This window comes from Pseudorca crassidens, chromosome 3 (genome assembly GCF_039906515.1).
Source record: "Pseudorca crassidens isolate mPseCra1 chromosome 3, mPseCra1.hap1, whole genome shotgun sequence".
NCBI classification, from domain to species: Eukaryota; Metazoa; Chordata; class Mammalia; order Artiodactyla; family Delphinidae; genus Pseudorca; species Pseudorca crassidens.
Window position 1 is genome coordinate 145,429,168 of NC_090298.1, and position 22,651 is coordinate 145,451,818.

General features: G+C 47.2%; 1 protein-coding gene across 1 annotated transcript in view; it reads left to right on the plus strand.

Moving 5' to 3' along the window:
* STK10 (serine/threonine kinase 10) overlaps positions 1-22,651 on the plus strand; it is a 120,191-nt gene that overhangs the window by 23,604 nt on the left and 73,936 nt on the right. The window contains exon 2 of the mRNA XM_067732846.1: positions 576-740. Coding sequence (XP_067588947.1) covers positions 576-740 — 165 coding nt within the window. The remainder of the gene's footprint in view (positions 1-575; positions 741-22,651) is intronic.

Consider the following 22,651-nt stretch of genomic DNA (forward strand, 5'->3'; position numbering starts at 1 on the left):
TAATGTATGTGAAATGATGCAAATAAATGCAGAAAACATTCTATTAAAGTTTTAAAACAGTACAGAGAGAGTGAACGTGTCCTTTGAATCTGTCCCCATTTCAGGCTCCTCCCCAGCCTGCTGTCAGGCAGTATCTCTCCAGAGTTTTCCATGCATTTATGTTCATGTGTGAGCATTTATAAAAGAGTAGTTTTCCATTTTTTATATAAAAAGCATCATACCACTTTTATTGTTCGGTGACTTGCATCTTTTACCGAACAATAAACAATCTTTCCATGTTGTTGTTTCTAGATCTATGCTGCTCTTGTATTTTTATTTATCCTATAGTATGGGTGTACTGTACTTAATTTATTATTAACCACAGAACATTGTTTCTGACGCATGCCCTCCTGAGCTGACATAATGAGCGAGCACTGGCCATTGTTGAGAACAGCGTACCTCCTACTTCAGCCTCTTATCCGCATCTGGACATCTGGCCTCTGTTTCCCACTCACGTGGACCTCTCTGAGCTGGCCTCCAGGGGTCAGCTTCCTGCCAACCATGGCTGCTGACCTTCTGTGTCTTCAACTTTGCAGGCCAAGAACAAGGAGACAGGTGCCTTGGCTGCCGCCAAAGTAATTGAGACCAAGAGTGAGGAGGAGCTGGAGGACTACATCGTGGAGATTGAGATCCTCGCCACCTGTGACCACCCCTACATCGTGAAGCTCCTGGGAGCCTACTACTATGACTGGAAGCTGTGGGTAAGGTGCCACCGCCTGTCCCCCTTGGCTCCCATGGCCTGGTGCCACTGGACCCTGCTTGGTTCTAAGGGCTTCAACACTTTCTCAGCTTCTGCTTTAAGGGCAAGGGCTGGGGCGAGGACAAGGTGAAGTTGGGGGGCTCTGGGTTCCCTGCCCCCTCTTTCTGCAGAGCCTCCCCACTTTGGGGGGCCAGGGGTAGTGGTTTGGAGCGGGAAGGAACTCTGAAACTCTGCTGCCTGGCCTCGAATCGCAGCTCTGCTTGGATAACCCTAGGCAAGTTCTTAACCTCTCCTTGCCTCAGTTTCCCCATCTGTAAAATGGGGATGATAACAGTACCTAGCTCATTGAGTTGTTCCTGGGGTTAAATGAGCTAATTTATGACGGGTGCTTGGAAGAGTAGCTGGCACATGTCAGAGTTCGCTGAGTGTGAGCTGTTGTATTATTTGTTGTGGTGGCATCGTTATTACTACTGCTGCGGCTGCTCCAAGGGGATGCCTTTCAATGGCAGCACTAAAGGGAACCCTTTAATAACCCCCACTCTCCGTCAGCAACCTCATATTTTGAGGTGCACAGTGCAGATACAGCTTCAATCCCCACCTTCCCCACTCAGCATCACCCTTGGAGGAATTCCAGGGTGCCCTGGTTTTCGTAGAGCCTGCCCTGCAGAATGGCTCCGGCATTGATGTTCTCCTAGTATTAATGCCTCTCAGTTTATAAAAGAAGGTACATGTTTCCAAACTTCCTTTTCAGCCAGTGTTGAGCCCGTAAAACACCATATTTACGTTCCTAAAACTCAGCATAACATTTGTAACGAGATGATGGGCAGGAAGTCTCGTGAATTCTAGATGTAATTGGAAGACTGTCTGACTCACATGTAGACGGTTTGCAAAGGGAGCGAGGGTCAGTGGGGGCTGGACATCTCGGAATGTGCCGGATCCGGGAGAGCGGCCCAGGCTCATGCTACCGCAGTTACTGGTTGTTAATAATGACTTGGTGGTCAGGAGGGGTGTTTTTTTTTTTTTTTTGGCGTGGCATGCAGGATCTTACTTCACCGACCAGGGATCAAACCTGGGCCCATGGCAGTGAAAGTGCCCAGTCTTAACCACTGGACCACCAGGGGATTCCCAAGAGGGTATGTTTTAAGCATTGAACCTCCTGTTACGATAGTTTGCCATGTACAGGGAGAGTGTTACTATGTGTTAGTTACATTTTAGGAAATTAATGGGGAGTCTTGAGTTGACATGTCATGCTTTATAACTTTTCCCATTTGAAATAATGCGAAATGGACTCCAAGTTGATTCGTTTTGCGCAGAATGCCTGATTTTGAGGAACAGAGCTACTGATGCTTAATGGAGAAATCTGTGTTTCATTTGAGAAAAGGATCCTGTTATTTAAGAAAACCAAAGGAGTGGTTTAGAAACCACTGTCAAAGTTCATCCCTCTCATTTCACAGAAATGAAGGAAGCCAGTGTCCGAGGGGGGTGAGAACTTGGCACCCCAGCTCCGCCCAGAACTCTGTCCACTAAAACTGGTTGCCCCGCAATGGAGGCCAGCTTTCTTTTGCTTCTCTGAGCATCTCCTTGGGGAGTCTTCTAGATGTCCCTGGGGGGAATAAAACCACCATCACCTGACTGCCAGTTGTGGATATCAAAGCCTTTCCTCATCCACTGTCTCTGGGCACCTTGGAAGGTGAGCCAGGCAGGGGACTGGTCACCCTTTTCCAAAGAGGAGGGGACAGACGCACAGAGAGGGCAGGCTCCTTGCTCATGGTCACATAGCTGAGGCCCAGGAAGCTGACCCTATGCATTTCTTCTGTCTTGATTCATGGAGCTGCCTTTTAAAAAATTTTTCTTGTTTTAAGAAATTAAACAAATTTTAAAATATATGGCTATCAGAGGAAAATGAGAGTATACAGAAAAGCAAAAACAAAAACGATTAATACCATCCAAATCTTTACACCAAAGATAACCACTGATAACATTTGGAGTATATTTTTCTGGACTTTTTCTATATATACACACACTCACAGTTATTAAAAAAAGATAAACTTACACCAGACTAGTTACTTCACTTTTTACCCTTTGTATTTAAGATATATTAAGAACAACTTTTCACGCCTTAGGGAAACAGCTGCATCTTCACTTTTTCTTTTTCTGTAGAATTCCATCTTCTGACTATTGAGCATTTAGGCCGTTGCTTTTTTTAAAAATTTTAATTGCTGTTATAAGCAACTCTGTGATGGACATCTTTGAATTTTTGTGTTCTTGCCTGAGAATCTCTTTAGGAGAATTTTTAAGATTTTTAAGTGTCTATTGCCAAGCCGGTCTCACAGAGCCACTTTTTTTTTTTTTAATTAATTAATTTATTTTTGGCTGCATTGGGTCTTCGTTGCTGCGTGTGGGCTTTCTCTAGTTGCGGTGAGGGTGGCTACTACTCTTCATGGTGCGCGGGCTTCTCATTGCCATGGCTTCTCTTGTTGTGGAGCACGGGCTTCAGTAGTTGTGGCATGTGGGCTCAGTAGTTGTGGCTCGTGGGCTCTAGAGCTCATGTTGAGTTGTTGTGGCACAGGGGCTTAGTTGCTCCGCGGCATGTGGGATCTTCCCAGACCAGGGCTCCAACCCGTGTCCTTTGCATTGGCAGGTGGATTCTTTTTTTAAAAAATGAATTTATTTATTTATTTATTCTTGGCTGCATTGAGTCTTCATTGTTTGGTCTTAGTTGCTGCACGCGGGCTTTCTCTAGTTGCGGCAAGCGGGGGCTACTCTTCGTTGCGGTGCACAGGCTTCTCATTGCGGTGGCTTCTCTTGTTGCAGGGCTTGGGCTCTAGGTGTGTGGGCTTCAGGAGTTGTGGCATGCGGGCTCCGTAGTTGTGGCTCGTGGGCTCTAGAGCGCAGGCTCCAATAGTTGTGGCGCACGGGCTTAGTTGCTCCGCGGCCTGTGGGATATTCCCGGACCAGAGATCGAACCTGTGTTCCATGCATTGGCAGGTGAATTCTCAACCACTGGGCCACCAGGGAAGTCCTGGCAGGCGAATTCTTAACCACTACGCCACCAGGGAAGTCCCCAGAGCCACTTTTGATATTATACAAATGAGTTTTTCCATCAAAGCACCTACCTACAACACACATGCACACCCACCCACCCATCCATCCATCCATCTATCCTGCTATCCATCAACACAACCTTCATTGAATTGCTGATTACGTACCCATTAAGAAAAACATGTTTTATGTGTCTGTTCCCATTATTGTTTGTGACTGGATACCAAGTTCATTACGTTCCCAAGTCCAAAGATAATACCAACAACAGCTAACATTTATTGAAGGCTTACTGTGTGCTGGGCCTTTTGCTGGGCCTTTTGCTGTGCATTTTACTTGCATTATGTCATTTAATCTTCATTCTTTGAGGTTGTTGCTTTATCCTCATCTTATAGATGAAAGTGAGAAACAAAGATACTGAGTAAGTTCCCCCCCTGCCAGGCCACATAGCTAGAAAGTGGCAGAGCTGGAAAACCCGATGGAGAAAAAGGACAATTTGTAACTGGACAGTGACTGTGATGAGGTTGTTTAAACAGATACACCAGAATTTTCTGTCCCAAAGTTGTCGCTTTAGGCTGGTACTTTCTTATCCAGGGCTGCTGTTTTGGTCAAAATCATTTCTCACCCTCCTCTTTTGTACTTGCCCCTATAGCCTGTATTTGTTACTTTGTAGACCCTTAAAGGTGCCATCTCGTCATTTTTGAAGATTTGGGTTTTAGACATTGTGAAATCAAGGACGGTGGCCCTGGAACTGGGTGGATCAAGACAGACAGAATGTTTCAAGCAGGAGAATCAGCATGGGCCGTGGTGTGCAGGCGGGAAAGGTGTGACATGTTGGGATCACGGTGGACTAGGTTTGGGGCAGCACGTGGTGAAAGATGAGGGCAGTCATAGGAGGCGATGTTGTGGAGAGCCTCGAATGCCCAGGTGAAGAGTTTGCACTTGATCTTTTAATAGATCAGTGGTTCTCAAAGTACAACCTCTCAGACCAGTAGTAGCAGCAGTAGCACTTGGGACCTTGTTTGAAGTGCAAGATATTAGGGCCCAACCCAGACCTGCTGAATCAGAATCTCTAGAATAGGGCCCGGCCATCTGTGTTTTTTTGTTGTTGTTGTTTTGTTTTAAGTTTTATTGGAGTATAGTTGATTTACAGTGCTGTGTAGCCATCTGTTCTAGGTGACTGATGCTTGTTGAAGTTTGAGAACTATTGCTTTGGGTAATAGGGACCCAGTGGCAGTCTCACAGGGAGAGACACAAATTTTGCCTTTTAGGAAGAAACCAGGTTTGAGGGGGCAAGAGTGAAAGCACCGAGACTGACCAGGAAGTGGTAAGAATAGACTAGGCCAGAAGTCCAAGGATGTGAGATGGGAACATCGTTTGGTCAGGAAAGGGTTCAGAGAAAGGAACATTTGAACGGGATCTTGAAGGATGCATAGTTCTTCAAGAGATGAGAGAAGGAGAGGCAGTCTGAGGGACGGCATGTACAGAAGTGTGGAAGGGAGGAGTCTCATTCTGAGATATAATGTTGAAGGTGCACCAACTTTTTGGTTCTTTCCTTCTGTGTGATGATTCTTGGCCCCATCTTGTGGCCGGGCCAGGCCTTCTGTGTGGCTCCAGGAGCCAGTTTTTCTGCGTGGGTGTCTTTGACAAAATCAGCCCTGACCTGGGGTCCACTCTCAGGGTCTGGGCTTTGGGATGAGAAATTAACTGTTGCCCAAGTGTCCTGGGCCTCTTCCCCAGCCATGGCAGCCAGGGATGGACTTTCCCCAGCTGGAGTGGAGGTCACTCACTAAACCACCCTACCTGCAATCTGACAAGATTAGCTCATTTTCTTCTAGAATTTGTAATCTTCACAAGATCCTTCTAGTGGTTTCTTATGACCACTTCTGCTTTTGAATATCAAGTGGTGCAAGTGGGGGAAAAAACAACCCCAAATATTCTAAACCAGCACCATCCAATAGAAATATAATGATAGCCATATATGTAATTTAAAAAAGTTTTTTTTTTTTTTTTTTTTTTGGTCGCACTGCTCGGCTTGCGGAATCTTAGTTTCCCGACCAGGGATTGAACCCAGGCCCTTGGCAGTGAAAATGTGGAGTCCTAACCACCACTGGACCGCCAGGGAGTTCCCTAAAAATTTTCTAATTGCCACATTCAAGCAAAAAGAAACTGATGAAATTAATTTAAATAATATAATTTATGTAACCTAGTATATAAAACATATTATCATTCTGACATGTCATCAGTGTAAAAATTATTAATAAGATACTTTACCTCTTTTTCCTTCTAAGCCTTCAAATCCAGTATGTGTCGCACACTTCTAGCACATCTCAATTCAGGAGCTAAATTTTCGTTAGAAATGCTTGATCTGTATTTAGATGTCGTAAAATTTACAGGTGAACAAGTAGATTCACATCCCTAGGTTGTTCCGGCGTTCTTAAATGTATCCCAATAATAGCATCGAGTACCAGTTTTTAAACTTAAATTAACTAAAAGTGAATAAAATGATCCATGTTGTTCTACAGTAGCCACAAGTGTTCAATAGCCACATGTGTTTACTGGCTCCTGCATTAGACTGTGTGGACAATGCAGTTCTGGATGTACACCAGGCCCCCCAAGTAAGTGAATGTGGGAAACCCTGGGCTGAGCTCATGAATCTCCTTGGGTTTATAACTGCCCCTCCCCCTAACAATCCCATCCCCCCACCCCCACCCCTAGCCCTGAGCCAGATTTTGGCCTCTGGGAAAGTCTTTCAAGGGTTAGGTCTCTTTTCCTACACGTCTTATGGGAGTGAGACAGAGACAGAGTAACATGATGGTAAATGTTTAACAATAAACTCTCTGGGAACAGCAGCCCTGGTTTATAGCATCTGCCAGTTTCTGTGGTGTATTCCCACCATGGTCAATTTCAAGCTAAAACAAAATGTCACTAACACAGAGTTGGCAAGAGATGCAGTAGCGCTCCGTGATGAAGTTATTCCTGCCATACAGATACGATAGATGTAGATAACTTTAACAGTAGAGATAACACTAGAATGTGCTAAGATAATTAGGGAAGCGATGAGTTTTGAGTGTTTATCCTCTTTGTTGTTTTTAATTCAATTTTTTAAATAATAAGGTTACATAACAATTTTAAACAATGGTTATGTTACCAGCTTACAAAAATGCCTGAAAATTTAACAATCAGTCCTCATAAGCCAGTGAAAGCTGGCTCTGGCACACCTCTGGAGCCACACCAGAGGAGTGTTGACTAAACTGCAGAATGCTACAGCTGGATGTCATGCAGCCAACATCTCATTTGAAAGATGAATCAACTGCAGACCAGAGAGGGTCTGGAATTTACCCAAAGTCACACAGTGAATTAGTCACAAGCCCAGACATACAGATGTCAGAGACTGTGGATGAGAGGCCCTACGCATGTCACGCTGCCCTATGAAAAGCTCTTCCACAGCTCTCCAGGATACATTCCAAACCCATTACCTGGTACACAGGCTAATTATAGTCCATCTGTCGGTATCTTCCCAGGCCTCTCTTCTCCAGCTGTTCTAAGCTACTTGCAGGTGGTACCTCCAGGCCTTTGTTCATCTAGTGCCTTCTTGCAGGCAGGCCCTCTGCATTGTCATCTGCAGAGTCAGCAGGAGCATCGCTTCTTCCATGAGACATTTTAAATTCTTCCCTGGTACCTCTAGGTGGAATTTACCTTCTCTTCCTCTTCTCTCTGCTCCTTAGTTTTCTCTTCTCCTACCAGTCACATTTTAGTACCTCTATGTCTTGGTGTCTCCCTCCTCCGGTAGACAGGACCCTGACTTTGCTCCCCCAGGGCTGGTCCAGAGCAGGGGAAGGAGTGGAGGTCCAGGCAGACCCCCTCCCCGCCTTTTTGTTTTGTTTTGTTTTGTTTTTTTTTGCGGTACACGGGCCTCTCACTGTTGTGGCCTCTCCCGTTGCGGAGCACAGGCTCCGGACGCGCAGGCTCAGCGGCCATGGCTCATGGGCCCAGCCGCTCTGCAGCATGTGGGATCTTCCCGGACCGGGGCACCAACCCGTGTCCCCTGCATCGGCAGGCGGACTCTCAACCACTGCGCCACCAGGGAAGCCCCCCCTTCCCCTTTTGAGGCCAGCCCTGCCCTGGGGAGAATGAAGGTAGTGGGGTACCTGCAGCCCACAGGCTGACGTTGCCCTTGCGTTCTCTTTTTTTTTAAAAAACATCTTTATTGGAGTATAATTGCTTTACAGTGTTGTGTTAGTTTCTGCTGTATAAGAAAGTGAATCAGCTATATGTATACATATATCCCCATATCCCCTCCCTCTTGCACCTCCCTTCCACCCTCCCTATCTCACCCCTCTAGTTGGTCACAAAGCACAAAGCTGACCTCCCTGTGCTATGTGGCTAAAACATAGGCAGAACACTCTATGACATAAATCACAGCAAGATCCTTTTTGACCCACCTCCTAGAGAAATGGAAATAAAAACAAAAATAAACAGATGGGACCTAATGAAACTTAAAACCTTTTGCACAACAAAGGAAACCATAAACAAGACAAAAAGACAACCCTCAGAATGGGAGAAAATATTTGCAAATGAAGCAACTGACAAAGGATTAATCTCCAAAATACACAAGCAGCTCATGCAGCTCAATATCAAAAAAACAAACAACCCAATCCAAAAATGGGCGGAAGACCTAAATAGACATTTCTCCAAAGAAGACATACAGATGGCCAAGAAGCACATGAAAGGATGCGCTTGCCTTTGACCGAAGCAATTCTCCAGCTATTGGTAGCTTGCAGGGAGGAGAGGAGGAATCTTCCTGCCTCTGAAGCTCTTCCTTTCTGCTGAATCTGGCTGAGAAGTGAAGGTGGCTGTAGAGTCCTGCTTTGAAGGCTGTGAGGATTTTGAAAGCTCCTTCTGATTGGTTCCTGACCCCTCGTTGCCCTCAGCCTTTTTGACAGGACAGCAAACCCTATGTTTTGATCTGTTACCTATTCACCCCGGGACTCTGGCTGCTATCTCTAGAAGCTTGGGTCATCGTGGGGGAATTAAGCCTGCAGCCCTGTCAGACCACAGGGTTCTCCATTTATTCATGTAAACAAGTGTCTGTTGAATTCCTTCTTTGTGCCCAGCCCAGTTCCAGCCCTGAGGATACAGATCGGCCAGGTCCCTGGCCTCACTGGGCTCAGAGTCTTGTGGTAGAAGCAGGTGATACGGAAGCAAATGAAGAAGTAAATGAGAGGACTTCAGCAAGTGTTAAGTGTGTGAAAGAAAAGTAAACTGGGAAATGGGATAGAGGTTCCCAGGGTAGGGTCAGGAACAGGTGCTTTAAATAGGATGGATAGGGAAGGCCTTTCTCGTGAGGTGACCTTTTAGCTGAGGCCCCAAAGGAAGGATGCAGGGCAGACCTGCAGAAAATTCAGAGGTGGAAAGTTCTAGGTAAAGGGAATAGGAAGTGCAAAGGCCCTGAGGCAGGAGCCAGTGACGCCTCTAAAGGACCAGACAAAAGTTGTTGTGGCTGGAGGATGGCAAAGGAAGAGAGGCAGAGAACCATATGAAAGGAGACCAGATTGTCATGGCCTGCTGTGTGCTAGGCCCTGTTCTAGGGACTGGGGATTCAGTAGTGAACGAGAGTTACAATCCTCTTGCTCATGGAGCTTACAATCTGGTGGGGAAGATGGCCAATAAGCACAGAAACACATAATTCAGGTAACGATAAGGACCACGATGGATATGAAATCAGAGGTGTGGCTAGGGACAGGGCAAGCCACCTTCTGTGTGTGGTCAGCAGGAGGCCTCTCTGAGGAGGTGACGTTTGAGAAGGACCCAGTCAAGGGAGGATCAAGGGGACAGCAAGTGCAAGGGCCCTGAGGTGAGAGCATGCTTACTGCATTCAAAGGCAGTGAGGGGCCGGTGTGCCTGGGATGGGGTGGGGGTGGTAGGAGATGGGGTCAGGGAGGTAGGGGTTGTGGTCTTAGTGTAGGTGTTGAGAAAATTCAAGGAGGTTTCAAGCAGTCCAGCGTCTGCCCTCTTCCTCGGCCATTAATCTGATTAATTTCTGAGTCCCTTTGATTCTTCTCCATGTCTGTCTCATGCATTGTCTTCCCTACCCTGCAGTGGAGGAACTGGGACAAGTCCTGGCTCGTAGCACCAGTTGAGATCTTAGCTAACCTCTGAGTCTCTAGCTCTTTAACCCTAAAATGGGGATGATGGTAGCAAAACCTATCCCATTGTAAGGATCAAGTGAGGTGGGGCATGGGCAGCAGTGTCTGGCACAAAGTGGGTGCTTAGTTAATGCCATTGCTTCTCTCTCCCCTCCTCTCACAGTCCTTTCATTCCATTCCCACTACACCCTCACCCCCTGGTTTGTGGCAGCCTCTTCTCTTCTGGCTTTTATGCCTTTCACCTGATGAACCTACCCGAGGCTTTGCTGTGATCCGTGTCACCCCCAGACAGTAAGAAAGGTGATGTCAGGGTGGATGAAGGAATCAGCACAGGGTGAGGAAAGCCCTTTCATGTGCACACAGCCAGGCCTGGCCACCACCCCTGGAGCCCCGGCACAGGAGAAGTTCAGAAGTCCCTCTGCCCCAAGTTTTGTCTGGGCAGAAAGTTTTGCACAAGTTTATCTGCCCAGGAATCTCCTTGCTGACTACCAAACAAAGCATTGACTCCTTTGCTTGCATGGAAGGCCTCCACAGTTGGATAGCCTCCCTGGATTTCCCCCCCAGGTATGAACTTGTCATTCTCGAAGCTAAAGAGCTGTAATATTTATGTAACACTCTCCGTAGGGCTGCCTCTCCCAAACCTCATTCATTCTCCTACCTGTGGAATAGTTCATATTTTTTTAAGGTGACTCACTTTTTAGAAATTAACTACATTAACTGAAAAAGAAACTTCCGTCTCATTACCAGAAATGGAAAATTAGGACCCACTTGCCATAAATAGAAATAAAAGAAAATAAACCACTTCTCTTCCATTCTGGCCCAATCCCTTTGCCTGCCAAAGCCCTCAGCCCAGGCCCTGTGCTCCCTGTTAGGAGGAAGTTTGTCACTGTGGGTCTCTTTAGCGCTCGCAAGTGACGGGGCTTGGCCGGAAGGACAAGCACGGTGGAGGAACTCCTCTCCCCCAGTGCCGTGCAGTGCCCCAATCTCAGGACGTCCGCCTTGGGATGCTCCCAGGCCAGGGGTGTTTGGGTCTGGCCAAGCCTGGAAGGCCAGAGGTTGGGGACGGTCCTCTTAGGACTGAGGTGGGCAGGCTCAGCAGCTTGTTCAGGGACACTCGGGCCAGAGGCTGGGTTTGGACCCACCTCTCCTGACCCGAAGGCCAGTGGTCTTGCTCCCCCAGCTCACATCTCAACCCTCATTGTCTACACCTCGGCTTTCCCAGCATTCTTAGCTGTGGATTCCTCCTCTGTTGAAATCTTCACGGAAGTCCTGTGGCCACAGAGAAAATAGCAGGCCTCCTGTCACCCTCAGCCCCCCACTCCCATGGTGGTCCCCAGAGTAGCTTCCACGTCTTTTGGACTCTGTTTGGTCTGCCTCAGGGTTTGGATCATTTTCTATGTGGCGGGGAGCTGTCCTGTACGTTGTAGGATGTTTAGCAATGTCCCTGCCTCTACCCACTAGATGCCAGCAGAACCCCCATCTCCCCACTCAGTGTGACAACCATAAACGTCTCCAGATGTTGCCACTTGTCCCCTGGGGGACGAAACTGCCCTCGGTTGAGAACTATGTGTCTCTGCCACTCACGGCCTCTTGTTGTTGGGAGGAGGAGGGTGTCTGCTGGAACGGGCCTACGGACACATTTTGTTTGGCACGCGAGATGGTTTTAGAAATCTGCTGCTAGCATTTTGTCAGAAGATGGCACATAAAGTTCTGGCCTTTGGACTTTTCTTCAACAACCTGGAGATGTGGCGGCAGTTGCCTGGGGCTGAGCAGCAACAGCCCCTTAGGTGGAGATTTGCTCTCTAATTAGCCTCAGACCTCACTACTCCCTACTGTCCCCAATACTCAGCCTAAGGGCTGTATGTCATTGGTGTGTGCCACTGTTGTTCATTCGTTTTAAAAAAATTTTTTTGAAGTATAGTTGATTTACAATGTTGTGTTAATTTCTGCTGTACAGCAAAATGATTTACGTTCTTTTTCATACTCTTTTCCTTTCTGGTTTATCACAGGATATTGCATATAGTTCCCTGTGCTATACAGTAGGACCTTGTTGTTTATCCATCCTATACATACTAGTTTGCATCTGCTAATCCCAGTCTTCCAATTCTTCCTTCCCTCTTGGCAGCCACAAGTCTGTTCTCTATATCTGCCACTGTTTTACTTCAAGTAGAATTGAGAGGATATATTTCTCATTCCCATGTCTCTATCGAAACTGAGGAAAGTGCAGATAACCAAGAGGACTGTGTTCTTAGAAAAGTGTGCAAGATGACATTTTTTCATACAGGCAGAGCTGCTTTGCCCCATAAGTTAGCTCCTCAGACCTGGTGGCATTTAAGCCAGGACTCCTGACCTAGGGAATGCAAAAATAGGTTTGTAAGGCAGCTGTGAATTTCCTGTACGTATATAACAAGTTTGTTTGTTTGTGTGTGAGTGTGTGTATGTGTGTGTGTGAGAGAGAGAGAGAGGAACTGAAGGAGTGACTGTAGGCTTTTCAGAGTGTGACTTCTTGTCAGAAAGTGAACATTCTACAAAGAGGAAGTGCAGGGCCCAGGGTCACAGAGCAGGGCGTGGGTGGGAGGGGCCCGCTGTCCACACATGTTCATATGACTACATGTCACTGGCCAGGGTTTCTGTGGCTTGTCGCCTTGGGCTCAGAGGCTAGCTGTTGGTCACTGACAGAGGTTGCATATCTGGCCTTAAAAAATACTAGAACTGTAAAGAGAATGGGACATTAGAAAGTCACTAACAGCGCTGTGTGCATTTAGAAAGTCACTTAGCGCGGCAGAAGGAGCGCCGGGCTGGATGGAGTCAGGGGACCTGAGATCTTCCCAGGTCTGGGACCAACCCTCTGTGACCGTAGGAAGCACTGTCCCTTCCCTGCACCTCTGCTTCCTGGCCCGTAATGCCAGGGCCTTGGAAGGGATGATCTCAAGGAGGCCTTTTGGCCTGAGTCGGCTCAGTTTGTCCTAGCCCAGGTATCTCTGAAATCCTGAACTCTGGGTTCGTGGTCAGCTGTGTGGCCTGTGGTGGCCCTTCTCCGCAGTATTGTGGGCCAGGACCTCTCCCCATGGGCTCTGGGGTCCTGGTGTCCCTGGCATTCACTGACTCCTGCCGTCCTTCTGGATTAGGGGCGTCCACTCTGGGGACACACACGCCGATCCACAATAGCACTTTGTGAAGCACTTGAAATGCAGCCCTCTCAGTCCTCTGGGGTAAGCGTATTGTTACTTCTTACCACTTCTGTTGTACAGATAGAGTGCCTTGAGGCTCAGGGAGGGGAAGCAGGCACAGAAGCTTGTGACTTCTTGGCTCAGAGGGTAAATCAGGAGGCAGGGGGTGAAGGTGAGAGGGAAGAGTCAGCAAAAGAACACACATAGCTGGCCTTTGCTGGGAACTTTCTCTGTGCCGGGCGCTTTCGTGATTATCTTGCCGAATCCTCACAATTCTATGGGATTGAGATGTTGTCACCCCCATTTTATGGATGTGAAGACTGAGGGTCAGAGACAGAGAGTGACTGTCTCCGGGCTCACGTCCAGGTTCCAACTCAGATCAGCCTGGCTCCCACCTCTGCAGGGCACCCCACGCCCCCCAGGTGCCAGCCCACACAGTCTGTGCCCCTCTCCTCCACTTGAGGAGCCCGTTGTCCTGCAGACCATGTTTTGGCAGCGTCTGGTGGGGAGGGGCCTGTGGCTCGAGGATCCATCCAGCTTCTACCTTGGGTGCGGTGGACTGTCAGATACTAGCAGGTAGAATGGCAGTAGAATGGTGTAGCTGTGGACGGACAGGCCGGGGTAATGTGGGGTTTTGCCTGGAATCCTGCTGTTGGAATGGCCGGGCCGGGGTCTCTGTGTCACATTCACAGGAGCGAGGGTGACTCTGTGGTCCGGGGATTTGCCTGCCATGTTCCCAGGCATTTAGTTCACCACCTGAGCCCATCAGCCAGCTCTCATCCCCTCTGTGGCAAGCCTGTGTGCTCCTTCCATCCCCACTCACCGCCCCCCACCCCCTGCCCCAGCTTCACTCACACCCTCGTTCCTTCGGTCCATCAAGCAGCGGCTTTGGAGTCAGCTAGACCTGGGCTGGAATCTTGCTGCCTCTGTGCTGCTATGTGACCCCAGACACATCTCTGAGCCTCAGTTTCCCCATCTGGACATGAAGGGTGATGACACTGATCTCGCAGCTATTGGCCCAGGATTAGAAACCCAGCTCGTCCCAGCTGGCAAGACAGTAGGAGCCTCGTACCAGGCACCCAGCTGAAAAGGTCATGTGTGTTGTTCAAAGTCTAGATTGGCAGATAAACGTGTAAACCCAGTCCACAGGCTGTACCTACGGCAGACTTTTTCTAGTGTTTTGCAATAGTGTGACCCTTTGTAAGTTGGTGTTTTTCATATAGGAATCCAAGTGTTTGGCTTGGCCTGAAGCAGCTCTCGCCACAGGGGCCCATATTCCCTTGCGGCATCTATGAGCTGGGCTGAGGGCTGCTACCCCATGGACGGCCACCTGCTCTCCCATCTGCCCTCACCCCCACCCTGGCCGCTTCCCTGCATTTATACCCTGTCTGGCCCTGATAGGAACAGATAATCCCAGTCCTGGGCGGGGGAAGTGGGGAAACAGAGGGATGAGCCGGGGGCTGAGGGACTGTCTTCTGTCCTCCTTGGAGAGTGAGGGCCCTTCTTCCTTCCTGGCTGTGTCCCTACCGGTCTCTGTCTCAGAAGCCCTCAGACTTGTGTCATCACTGATGGAACCTTCAGTACTTGCCCCTGTGGCAGTCTCTGCATCCCCATCGTGATCACGCCTCCCCTGTGTCTGGTGTTCCACATCCGCGATCTCATGTGACTGGACACCCCTCCCCGGAGCACGTGGGGCAGCCATTATTCATTCATTCATGCGTTCACTCACTGACTCACTCATGCATTCATTCGTTCACCAACAAATGTTTCCAGAGCACCAACTGTGTGCCAGGCACTGTTTTAGTTGCTGAAGGCACAGACACAAAACCCTGCCCTCTGGGAATTTACATTCTGTGGGGCAGCAGGGGTGGGGAGGCAGAGGATGGACATAATAAGACTGTAGGGTGTATGGGCAAATAGATGCTTAGACTTGCCCAAGGCGCCCAGTGTTTTCGCCCTGCTCTCTGCTGCTCTCAGATTGTTCCTTCAACCTTTCATGGGCAGCCACTGGCGCTGGGGGCTTGTCTCTGAGTGTGGGCTGGTCATTTCAGTTTCCCACATGGATACAGCCTCTGGTGTTACTAACGGTTGGAGCACACTTGCCGAATGCCGGGTCCTGAGCCGTGGGCTTTCCCCAAGTCATCCCACTGCTCACTACCCAGGTGGCAGATCCTATAGTTCCCCACACCTTACACACGAGCAAACCGAGGCTCACATCTCTGCGCTTGTTCCGAGGTCTTCCCTTGTCCAAGGTTAGTCAGTGTCAGGGCTGGAGTTGGAACCCAGGTGTATATGACTCCAGAGTCAAAACCCGGGGCTTACCTTATTTACTCAGGTGTTTTGGTTCCTTGGAGACGTTGTCTCTCGGGTAATAAGTCAAGGAAGACTGGGGGTTGCCCTTGGGGATGTAATAGGACACGAACACCCACCCTGCACCGTCTTCCCTGCTCTGTGAGCAGCTCAGCGCTGGCTCTGCCTGCCATGCCCACCTCTCCACATCGCCACCCCTCTCCCCTTGGTTTCAAATCCTACTTGTCCCTTGAGGACCATCTCACATGCCCCAAACCTTTAACAATTTTAGTTGAAAATGCCGTTTCCTACCAGTCAGGCAGGCCTTCCAGCTGTGTGTCTGTATTTCCTGTGACCCTGATCACTCCTAGTCTTGTGGATTTGTGAGTCCATCTAATGAGGGGCATGGCCCTGGACCATTCCTCTCTATGGCAGCACGAACCTTGCCACCCCTGGCTTTAGGTAATGGTGGCCGGACAGACAGATGGTCAAATAGATGAAAAATGTCTGTGCAGACAGAGAACTGCTTGTGTCTCCCCTAGGGGCTGAAAATCCAGTTTGCATCTGCCTGGAGTCTGGTTCCAGCCCTGATTTCCTGGTGTGATGAGGAGAGTGGCGATGGTGATAATCATCATAGTGATGACAGTGACTGTCGTCTGTCACCCTCCGGTGAGGTGCCAGGCACTGTGCTTGTTGTTTTCACATGTGCTATCTCATTTACTCCCCTCAGGACCCCATCACGGTTAGAATGTGTTGTCCCCATTTTACAGATGAGCAAATAGAGGCTCAGAGAGGTGAAGCATGTTGCCTAAAGACACACAGTGACAGCATTTGGACTCAAGCTCAGAGGACTTGGACCCTGAAGCCCAGTGCTCCTGATCTCTGGGCCAGACAGTATCAGAAGGGTTTAGGCACCCCGAATTGCAGTCACCTCAGTTCCATCCCAGAGATGCCTCGGGACTTGGGCCTGCACACTTGGATGTGGCACCATCTCGCTCTCCTCATCTAGTAATCCTCCCCGCAGGGGTTGTGGCAGAGGTGCCACAGAATGTGCCAGACAGGCTTAGAGGCTCCCTGTTGCCTTGGCAGGACCCCCTCCCCTCCCCTCAGGAACCCCAAGGTTATCCCTTGTGCCCTTCCTTCCTGCCAAGGGGCACTCAGTTCCCACAGTCTCGAGGGGAGGCCCAGATTCCTTCCTCAGACTCTTTGTGACGTGGTGGGTGGAGCTGGAGGCGGAGGAGAAGGCCCGGCGTTCCTGGGAGGCCTTGTGGGTGAGGGCTGCCCCGCTCAATGGCCGCACTGTTTGGCCTGGAACTCAGACGGTTGGAGGTTCCGGGACTCCACCTACAGGGACTGGCTGCTGAGAAGCTGGAGACATTTTTGTGTTCACTGTTATGTTTTTTGGGGGGGGGGGGGTCTTCTTTCTACAGGTCTCTGTTGAGTGACCAGAAGCCTCTGTCTTCTGCTCGGATGGGGTGTCCCCGTGCCCAGGAGACATTGCCTCTCAGGGTAGGGAGACCTGGGAAGGAAGGGGTGACTGCAGCACCTACCCGTCCTACCCCGGGAAGAAACAAGCCTAGACACAGGGGAAGGAGCTTGCCTGTGGCCGCACGTTTCAGCAATCTTTGCATCTTAGAGTCAGACAGACCTGGGTTTATACCCTCGTTCCCTCACCTAGGAACTGAGTGGCTTTGGGGAAGCCCTTTCCCCATCAAACCTCAGTTTCCCCATCTGTAAAGTAGACGTAAGTATAACTGCTCACAGGAGTCTGTAAAGGAATGCCTGTAGAATGCTTAGCACTCTGAGGTATGCATTAGGCACTCAGTAATGGCAGCCGTCATCTCTGTTCTCTCGGGTGGCAGAAGAGGGAGGGGACTGGCTTGCTTTAGTCCAGCTTTCTTTGCAGAAACAGCTGTGTTAGTCTGTGTTGGCTGTTTTGCCCTGGTTTTTGGGCATCTCAAAGCCACTGAAATGTTTCATTCATATTTCTTCATTCTTCATAAATTCATTCAGTGAACCCTTACTATTCACATACCAGGTCCAGGCTCTGATAATGGATGACATGAATGGACTTTTATAAATATTAACTGCTTATTCAGTGATAAAGGGATGTCCTTCACCTTGTACCCTCAAATGTCCATGTTGAAAATGACCTTACGGATGTTAAAAGCTTCATTTTCCAGGTAGGAAAACTGAGGCTCAAAGCAGGAAAGTGGTTCTGATGGCACTGTCACAGAAGGACAGGGGCAGATCTGGGACTATGTCCAGACCTATAGAAGAGGTTTAATTTTATTTGATTTTACTTCCAGGACTGTTGCCAACATTTATTTATTGAGCCCCTTCTGTGAACCCAGTACTCCTGCCGGCCTCAGGAAGGGCCAGGGAAAGGACGGGACCCAGGCCCCGAGCACCGTGTGCTCTCCAGGGTATGGCTTGAGCATGCCTCAGTTGTCCCCTGCGGACGGTCGGGCTGTGGCAGTGCTGACCCATCCTGCTACTTGGCCCTGCTGCCTGTGGGCTGTACACGTTAATGTCTAAAACCCTGTGGGTGGTCCAGGCCCTCTCTTATCTGGGCTGTGACATCCTGGCTCCCTTATCTCTGGGTGAGCGAGCTCACTTGGTGTGTGTGAGCTGACCAGTGGGGCCCAGTGAGGGCTGGAGCAGGGAGACAGAGGGGCCTTTTCTTCCACCACCTGGGGGCTGTGTCTCGAGCTTGTGGCTTCCTTCTTGAGGCACAAGGAAGAGAGGATGGGGTCACTAGGTCTCTTCCATCGGGGAGACAAACAGAGCTGACTTGGCACCCAAATACGTCCCAGTTCAGGTCCTGGCTCTGATACTTACTATTTCTGTGACCTTAATCTCTTTGAACCTCAGTTTCCTCGTATGTAAAATGGGAATAAAGTATCACCAAATGCTGATAATAATTGGTAACATTTATCAAGCATTTACTTACTGTGTTCCAGGTAATGTTCTAAGTGCCAGGCATCCATTATCCTGTTTAATCCTCCCAAAAACCCCATGAGGTAGAGGCATTTTTTAGGATACCCACTTCAAATGGTGAGTGTAAGATAATCCATGCAAAGGGGCCTGGCACAGAATAAACTCTTGATTCCTGTTAAATGTCATGGGTGGGGAAACTGAGACCGACCTGGGTTAACTGACCGGGCAACTGCTTACGTCCTGAGGAGGTGGAGGGTGTAGAGTGAGACTATATGGGGGAAGCAGTGCATAGGTGGTGTTTTCCGTGTGTGTTATTCAGAAGGGTGGAAATCAGCTTGGCATGGCACTGTGGGGTCAGGGTTTAGTCCTGAAGGGTCGATCAGGTAGAGGAGAGATTTTAAATTCTGGCTCTCTCAGTCCTAAGGAGAACTGAGCTGATTCTTCATTTGCAACAACTCCAAAGAAGTTTTTTTTTTTTTTGCGATATGCGGGCCTCTCACTGTTGCGGCCTCTCCCGTTGTGGAACACAGGCTCTGGACGCGCAGGCTCAGCGGACATGGCTCACAGGCCCAGCCGCTCTGCGGCATGTGGGATCCTCCCGGACCGGGGCATGAACCCGTGTACCCTGCATCAGCAGGTGGACTCTCAACCACTGCGCCACCACGGAAGCCCCAAAGAAGTTTTTTATTGTAACCAGTCCCAGCGCAACTCTGAGAGGACACTGGCCTGAGAGGGAAGAGAGTACTTCTTGATCTGAGCTGTGCAGGTGCAGTGCTAAATTCCCATGGCTAAAATAGTGCAGGAACAGGGTAGGTGCCTAATAAATGCACGAATGAATGAATGGATGAATGATAGGAGGGGTGATGTGGGCTGCCAGGATCATGTAGCAAGACCGTGACCCTTATGCTACACCATGACAGCTGCTTAATCTAAACTGATAGGGGATCGAGGTAAACACAGGTTTCCAGTTTCCTTTGGCCTCCAGCCAGAGTGGAAAGCCAGCAGGACTGCAGGCTGTCCCCTGTCGGGCACCCTCTGAACATGTTTATGGGCTGAGGTCTCCAGGGAAACAGAGAGCTCATGAGTACAAAGGCAAAAATATTTACTATCTGGTTCCTTACAGAAAAACTTTGGTGACCCTTGATCTAGAAAAGGGAGATGATTATTGTCTTCATCTTATAGAACTGTGTGAGGATTAAATGAGAGACTGTGAATGAAGGGCCTGGGACAGGGCTTGGCACATAGTGTCAGCAGTTTTCTGAGCTGAAAAGCACTTGGGTCATATTTTCAGAGCCCACGGTCTCTTGCCCTGGGAGCCCTCCCCCAGGTACTGGCAACCACTGATCTCCTTTCTGTCTCTATGGATTTGCTTATTCTGGGCATTTCATACAAATGGAATCACATGATATGTGGCCTTTTGTGTCTGACTTTTTTCACTTAGCATAATGTTTTCAAGGTTCATTCATATGTATCAGTGCTTCATTCCTTTTTTATGACTGAATAATATTCCATTGTATGGATATGCCATATTTTATTTTTCCATTCATCTCTTGATGTATACTTGGGTTGTTTCCATCTTTTAGCTATTGTGAGTAATGCTGCTCTGAACATTAGTATACAAACATCTGTTTGATACTCTGCTTTTAGTTCTTTTGGCTATATACCCAGAAGTGGAATGCCAGTTCATAAGGCAATTCCATGTTTAATTTTTTAAATTCTAGTTTTAATTTTTGGGGAACTGCCGTACTCGCTTCCACAGTGGCCACACCATTTTACATACACAGGGTTCCCATTTCTGTACATCCTTGTCAACACTTGTTATTTTCTATTTTTTTTTTAAATAGCCAGCCTAATGGGTGTAAAGTGATATCTAACTGTGGTTTTGACTTGCATTTCCCTAATTAGTAATGCTGAGCATCTTTTCATGCATTTATTGCCTATTTGTATATCTGTAAATGTCTGTTCAAGTATTTTGCCCAATTTTTTTGTTTGTTATTGAGTTGTAAGAGTTCTTTATATATTCTTGATATTAGTCCCTTATCAGATATATGATTTGCAAGTAGTTTCTCCCATTCTGTGGGTTGCTTTTTCACTCTGTTGATAGTGTCCTTTGATGTCCAAAAGTTATCAAATTTGATGAAGTCCAGTTTATTTATTTTTTGTTGTTGTTGCCTGTGCTTTTGGTGTCATAACCAGGAAATCACGGCTAAATTCAATGTCATGAAGCTTTTCCCTGTTTTTTTCTTCTAAGAGTTTTGTAGTTTTACCTCTTACATTTATGTCTTTGATCCATTTTTAGTAAATTTTTGTATATGGTGTAGGGTAAGGGACCATCTTCATTCTCTTGCATATGGGTAGTTCAGTTTTCTCAACAAAATGTGTTGAAAAGACTGTCCTTTTCCCATTGAATGGTCTTGACACCTTTGTTGAAAATCATTTGACCACATATGCAAGGGTTTATTTCTGGGATCTCTTTCCATTGTCTATATGTTTTTATGCTAGTACCTCACTGTTTTGATTATTGTAGCTTTGTAGTAAGTTTTGAAATCAAGAAATGTGAGACTTCCAACTTTCTTTGAACAGTTTCTTAACAACTGTTCTTTTTAAGATTGCTTTGGTTATTTGGGGTCCCTTGATATTCCATATGCCACATCTTTTTTTATCCATTCATCCATTGATGGACACTTGGGTTGTTTCCATATCTTGGCAATTGTAAATAATGCTACAGTGAATGTAGGGCTGCATATATCTTTACGAACTAGTGTTTCATTTCCTTTGAATAAATACCCAGAAGTGGAATTGCTGGATCACATGGTAGTTCTATTTTTAATTTTTTGAGGAACCTCCATACTGTTTTCCACAGTGGCTGCACCAGTTTACATTCCCAACAGTGCATGAATGAGGGTTCCCTTTTCTTCACATCCTCACCAACTTTGTTATTTCTTGTCCTTTTGATAATAGCCATTCTGACAGGTGGGAAGTGATATCTCATTGTGGTTTTGATTTGCATTTCCCTGATGATTAGTGATGTTGCACATCTTTTCATGTGCTTGTTGGCCATCCATATGTCTTCTTTGGAAAAATGTTTATTCAGATCCTCTGTCCGTTTTTTAATCAGGTTGTTTGGGTTTTTTTGTCATTGAGTTGTATGAATTCTTTATATATTTTGAATATTAACCCCTTATTGGATATATGGTTTGCAAATATCTTCTCCCATTCAGTAGATTGCCTTTTTATTTTGTTGATGGTTTCCTTTGCTGTGCAGATGCTTTTTAGTTTGTTGTCGTCCCATTTGTTTATTTTTGCTTTTGTTGCCATTACCTTTGGAGTCAGATCAAAAAAATATATTGCTAAGACCAGTGTCAAGACCGATCCACCTGTGTTTTCTCCTATGAGGTTTCTGGTTTCTGGTCTAACATTCAAGTCTTTAAACTATTTTGAGTTGATTTTTGTGTACGGTGTAAGATAGTGGGTTCAGTTTCATTCTTTTGCATGTAGCTATCTAGTTCTCCCAACACCATTTATTGAAGAGACCATCCTTTCCCCATTGTATATTCTTGCCTCCTTTGTTGTAGATTAATTGGCCATAATATTCATGGGTTTATTTCTGGGCTCTCTATTCTGTTCCACTGATTTGTATGTCTGTTTTTATGCTGATACCAAACTGTTTTGATTACTATAGCTTTTGTAATATAGTTTAAAATCAGGAAGTATCATGCCTTCAGCTTTGTTCTTTTTCAAGATTGTTTTGGCTATTTGGAATCTTTTGTGGAATGGGTATGTTGTTAATTGTCTTGGATATATATCTAGGAGGGGAATTGTATGGATCATATTGTAATGCCATGTTTAACGTTTTAAACTGTTAACATTTAGACTGTTTTCCAAAGTACCTGCATCATTTTACTTTCCTACTGTTGGTGTATGAGGGTTCCTATTTGTCCATATTCTTGTCAACACTTATCATTGTCCATCTTTTTGATTCTAGGCATCCTAGCAGGCATGAAGTGGTATCTCATTGTGGCTTTGATTAACCTTTCCCTAATGGCCAGTGATAGCATCTTTTCATGTGCTTATTGGCCATTTCTATATCTTTTTTGGAGAAACATCTCTTCAAATCCTTTACCTATTTTTAGATAGGGTTATTTGTCCTTTTATTGTTTTATTTTAAGAATTCTTTATATATTCTGGATCCTAGCCTGTTGTCAAATATATGACGTGCAGACATTTTTCCCGTTCTGTGGGTTGTCTTTTCACTCTTTTGATAGTGTCCATTGATGCACAAAAGCTTTTAATGTTGATGAAGTCCAGTGTATCTGTTTTTTCTT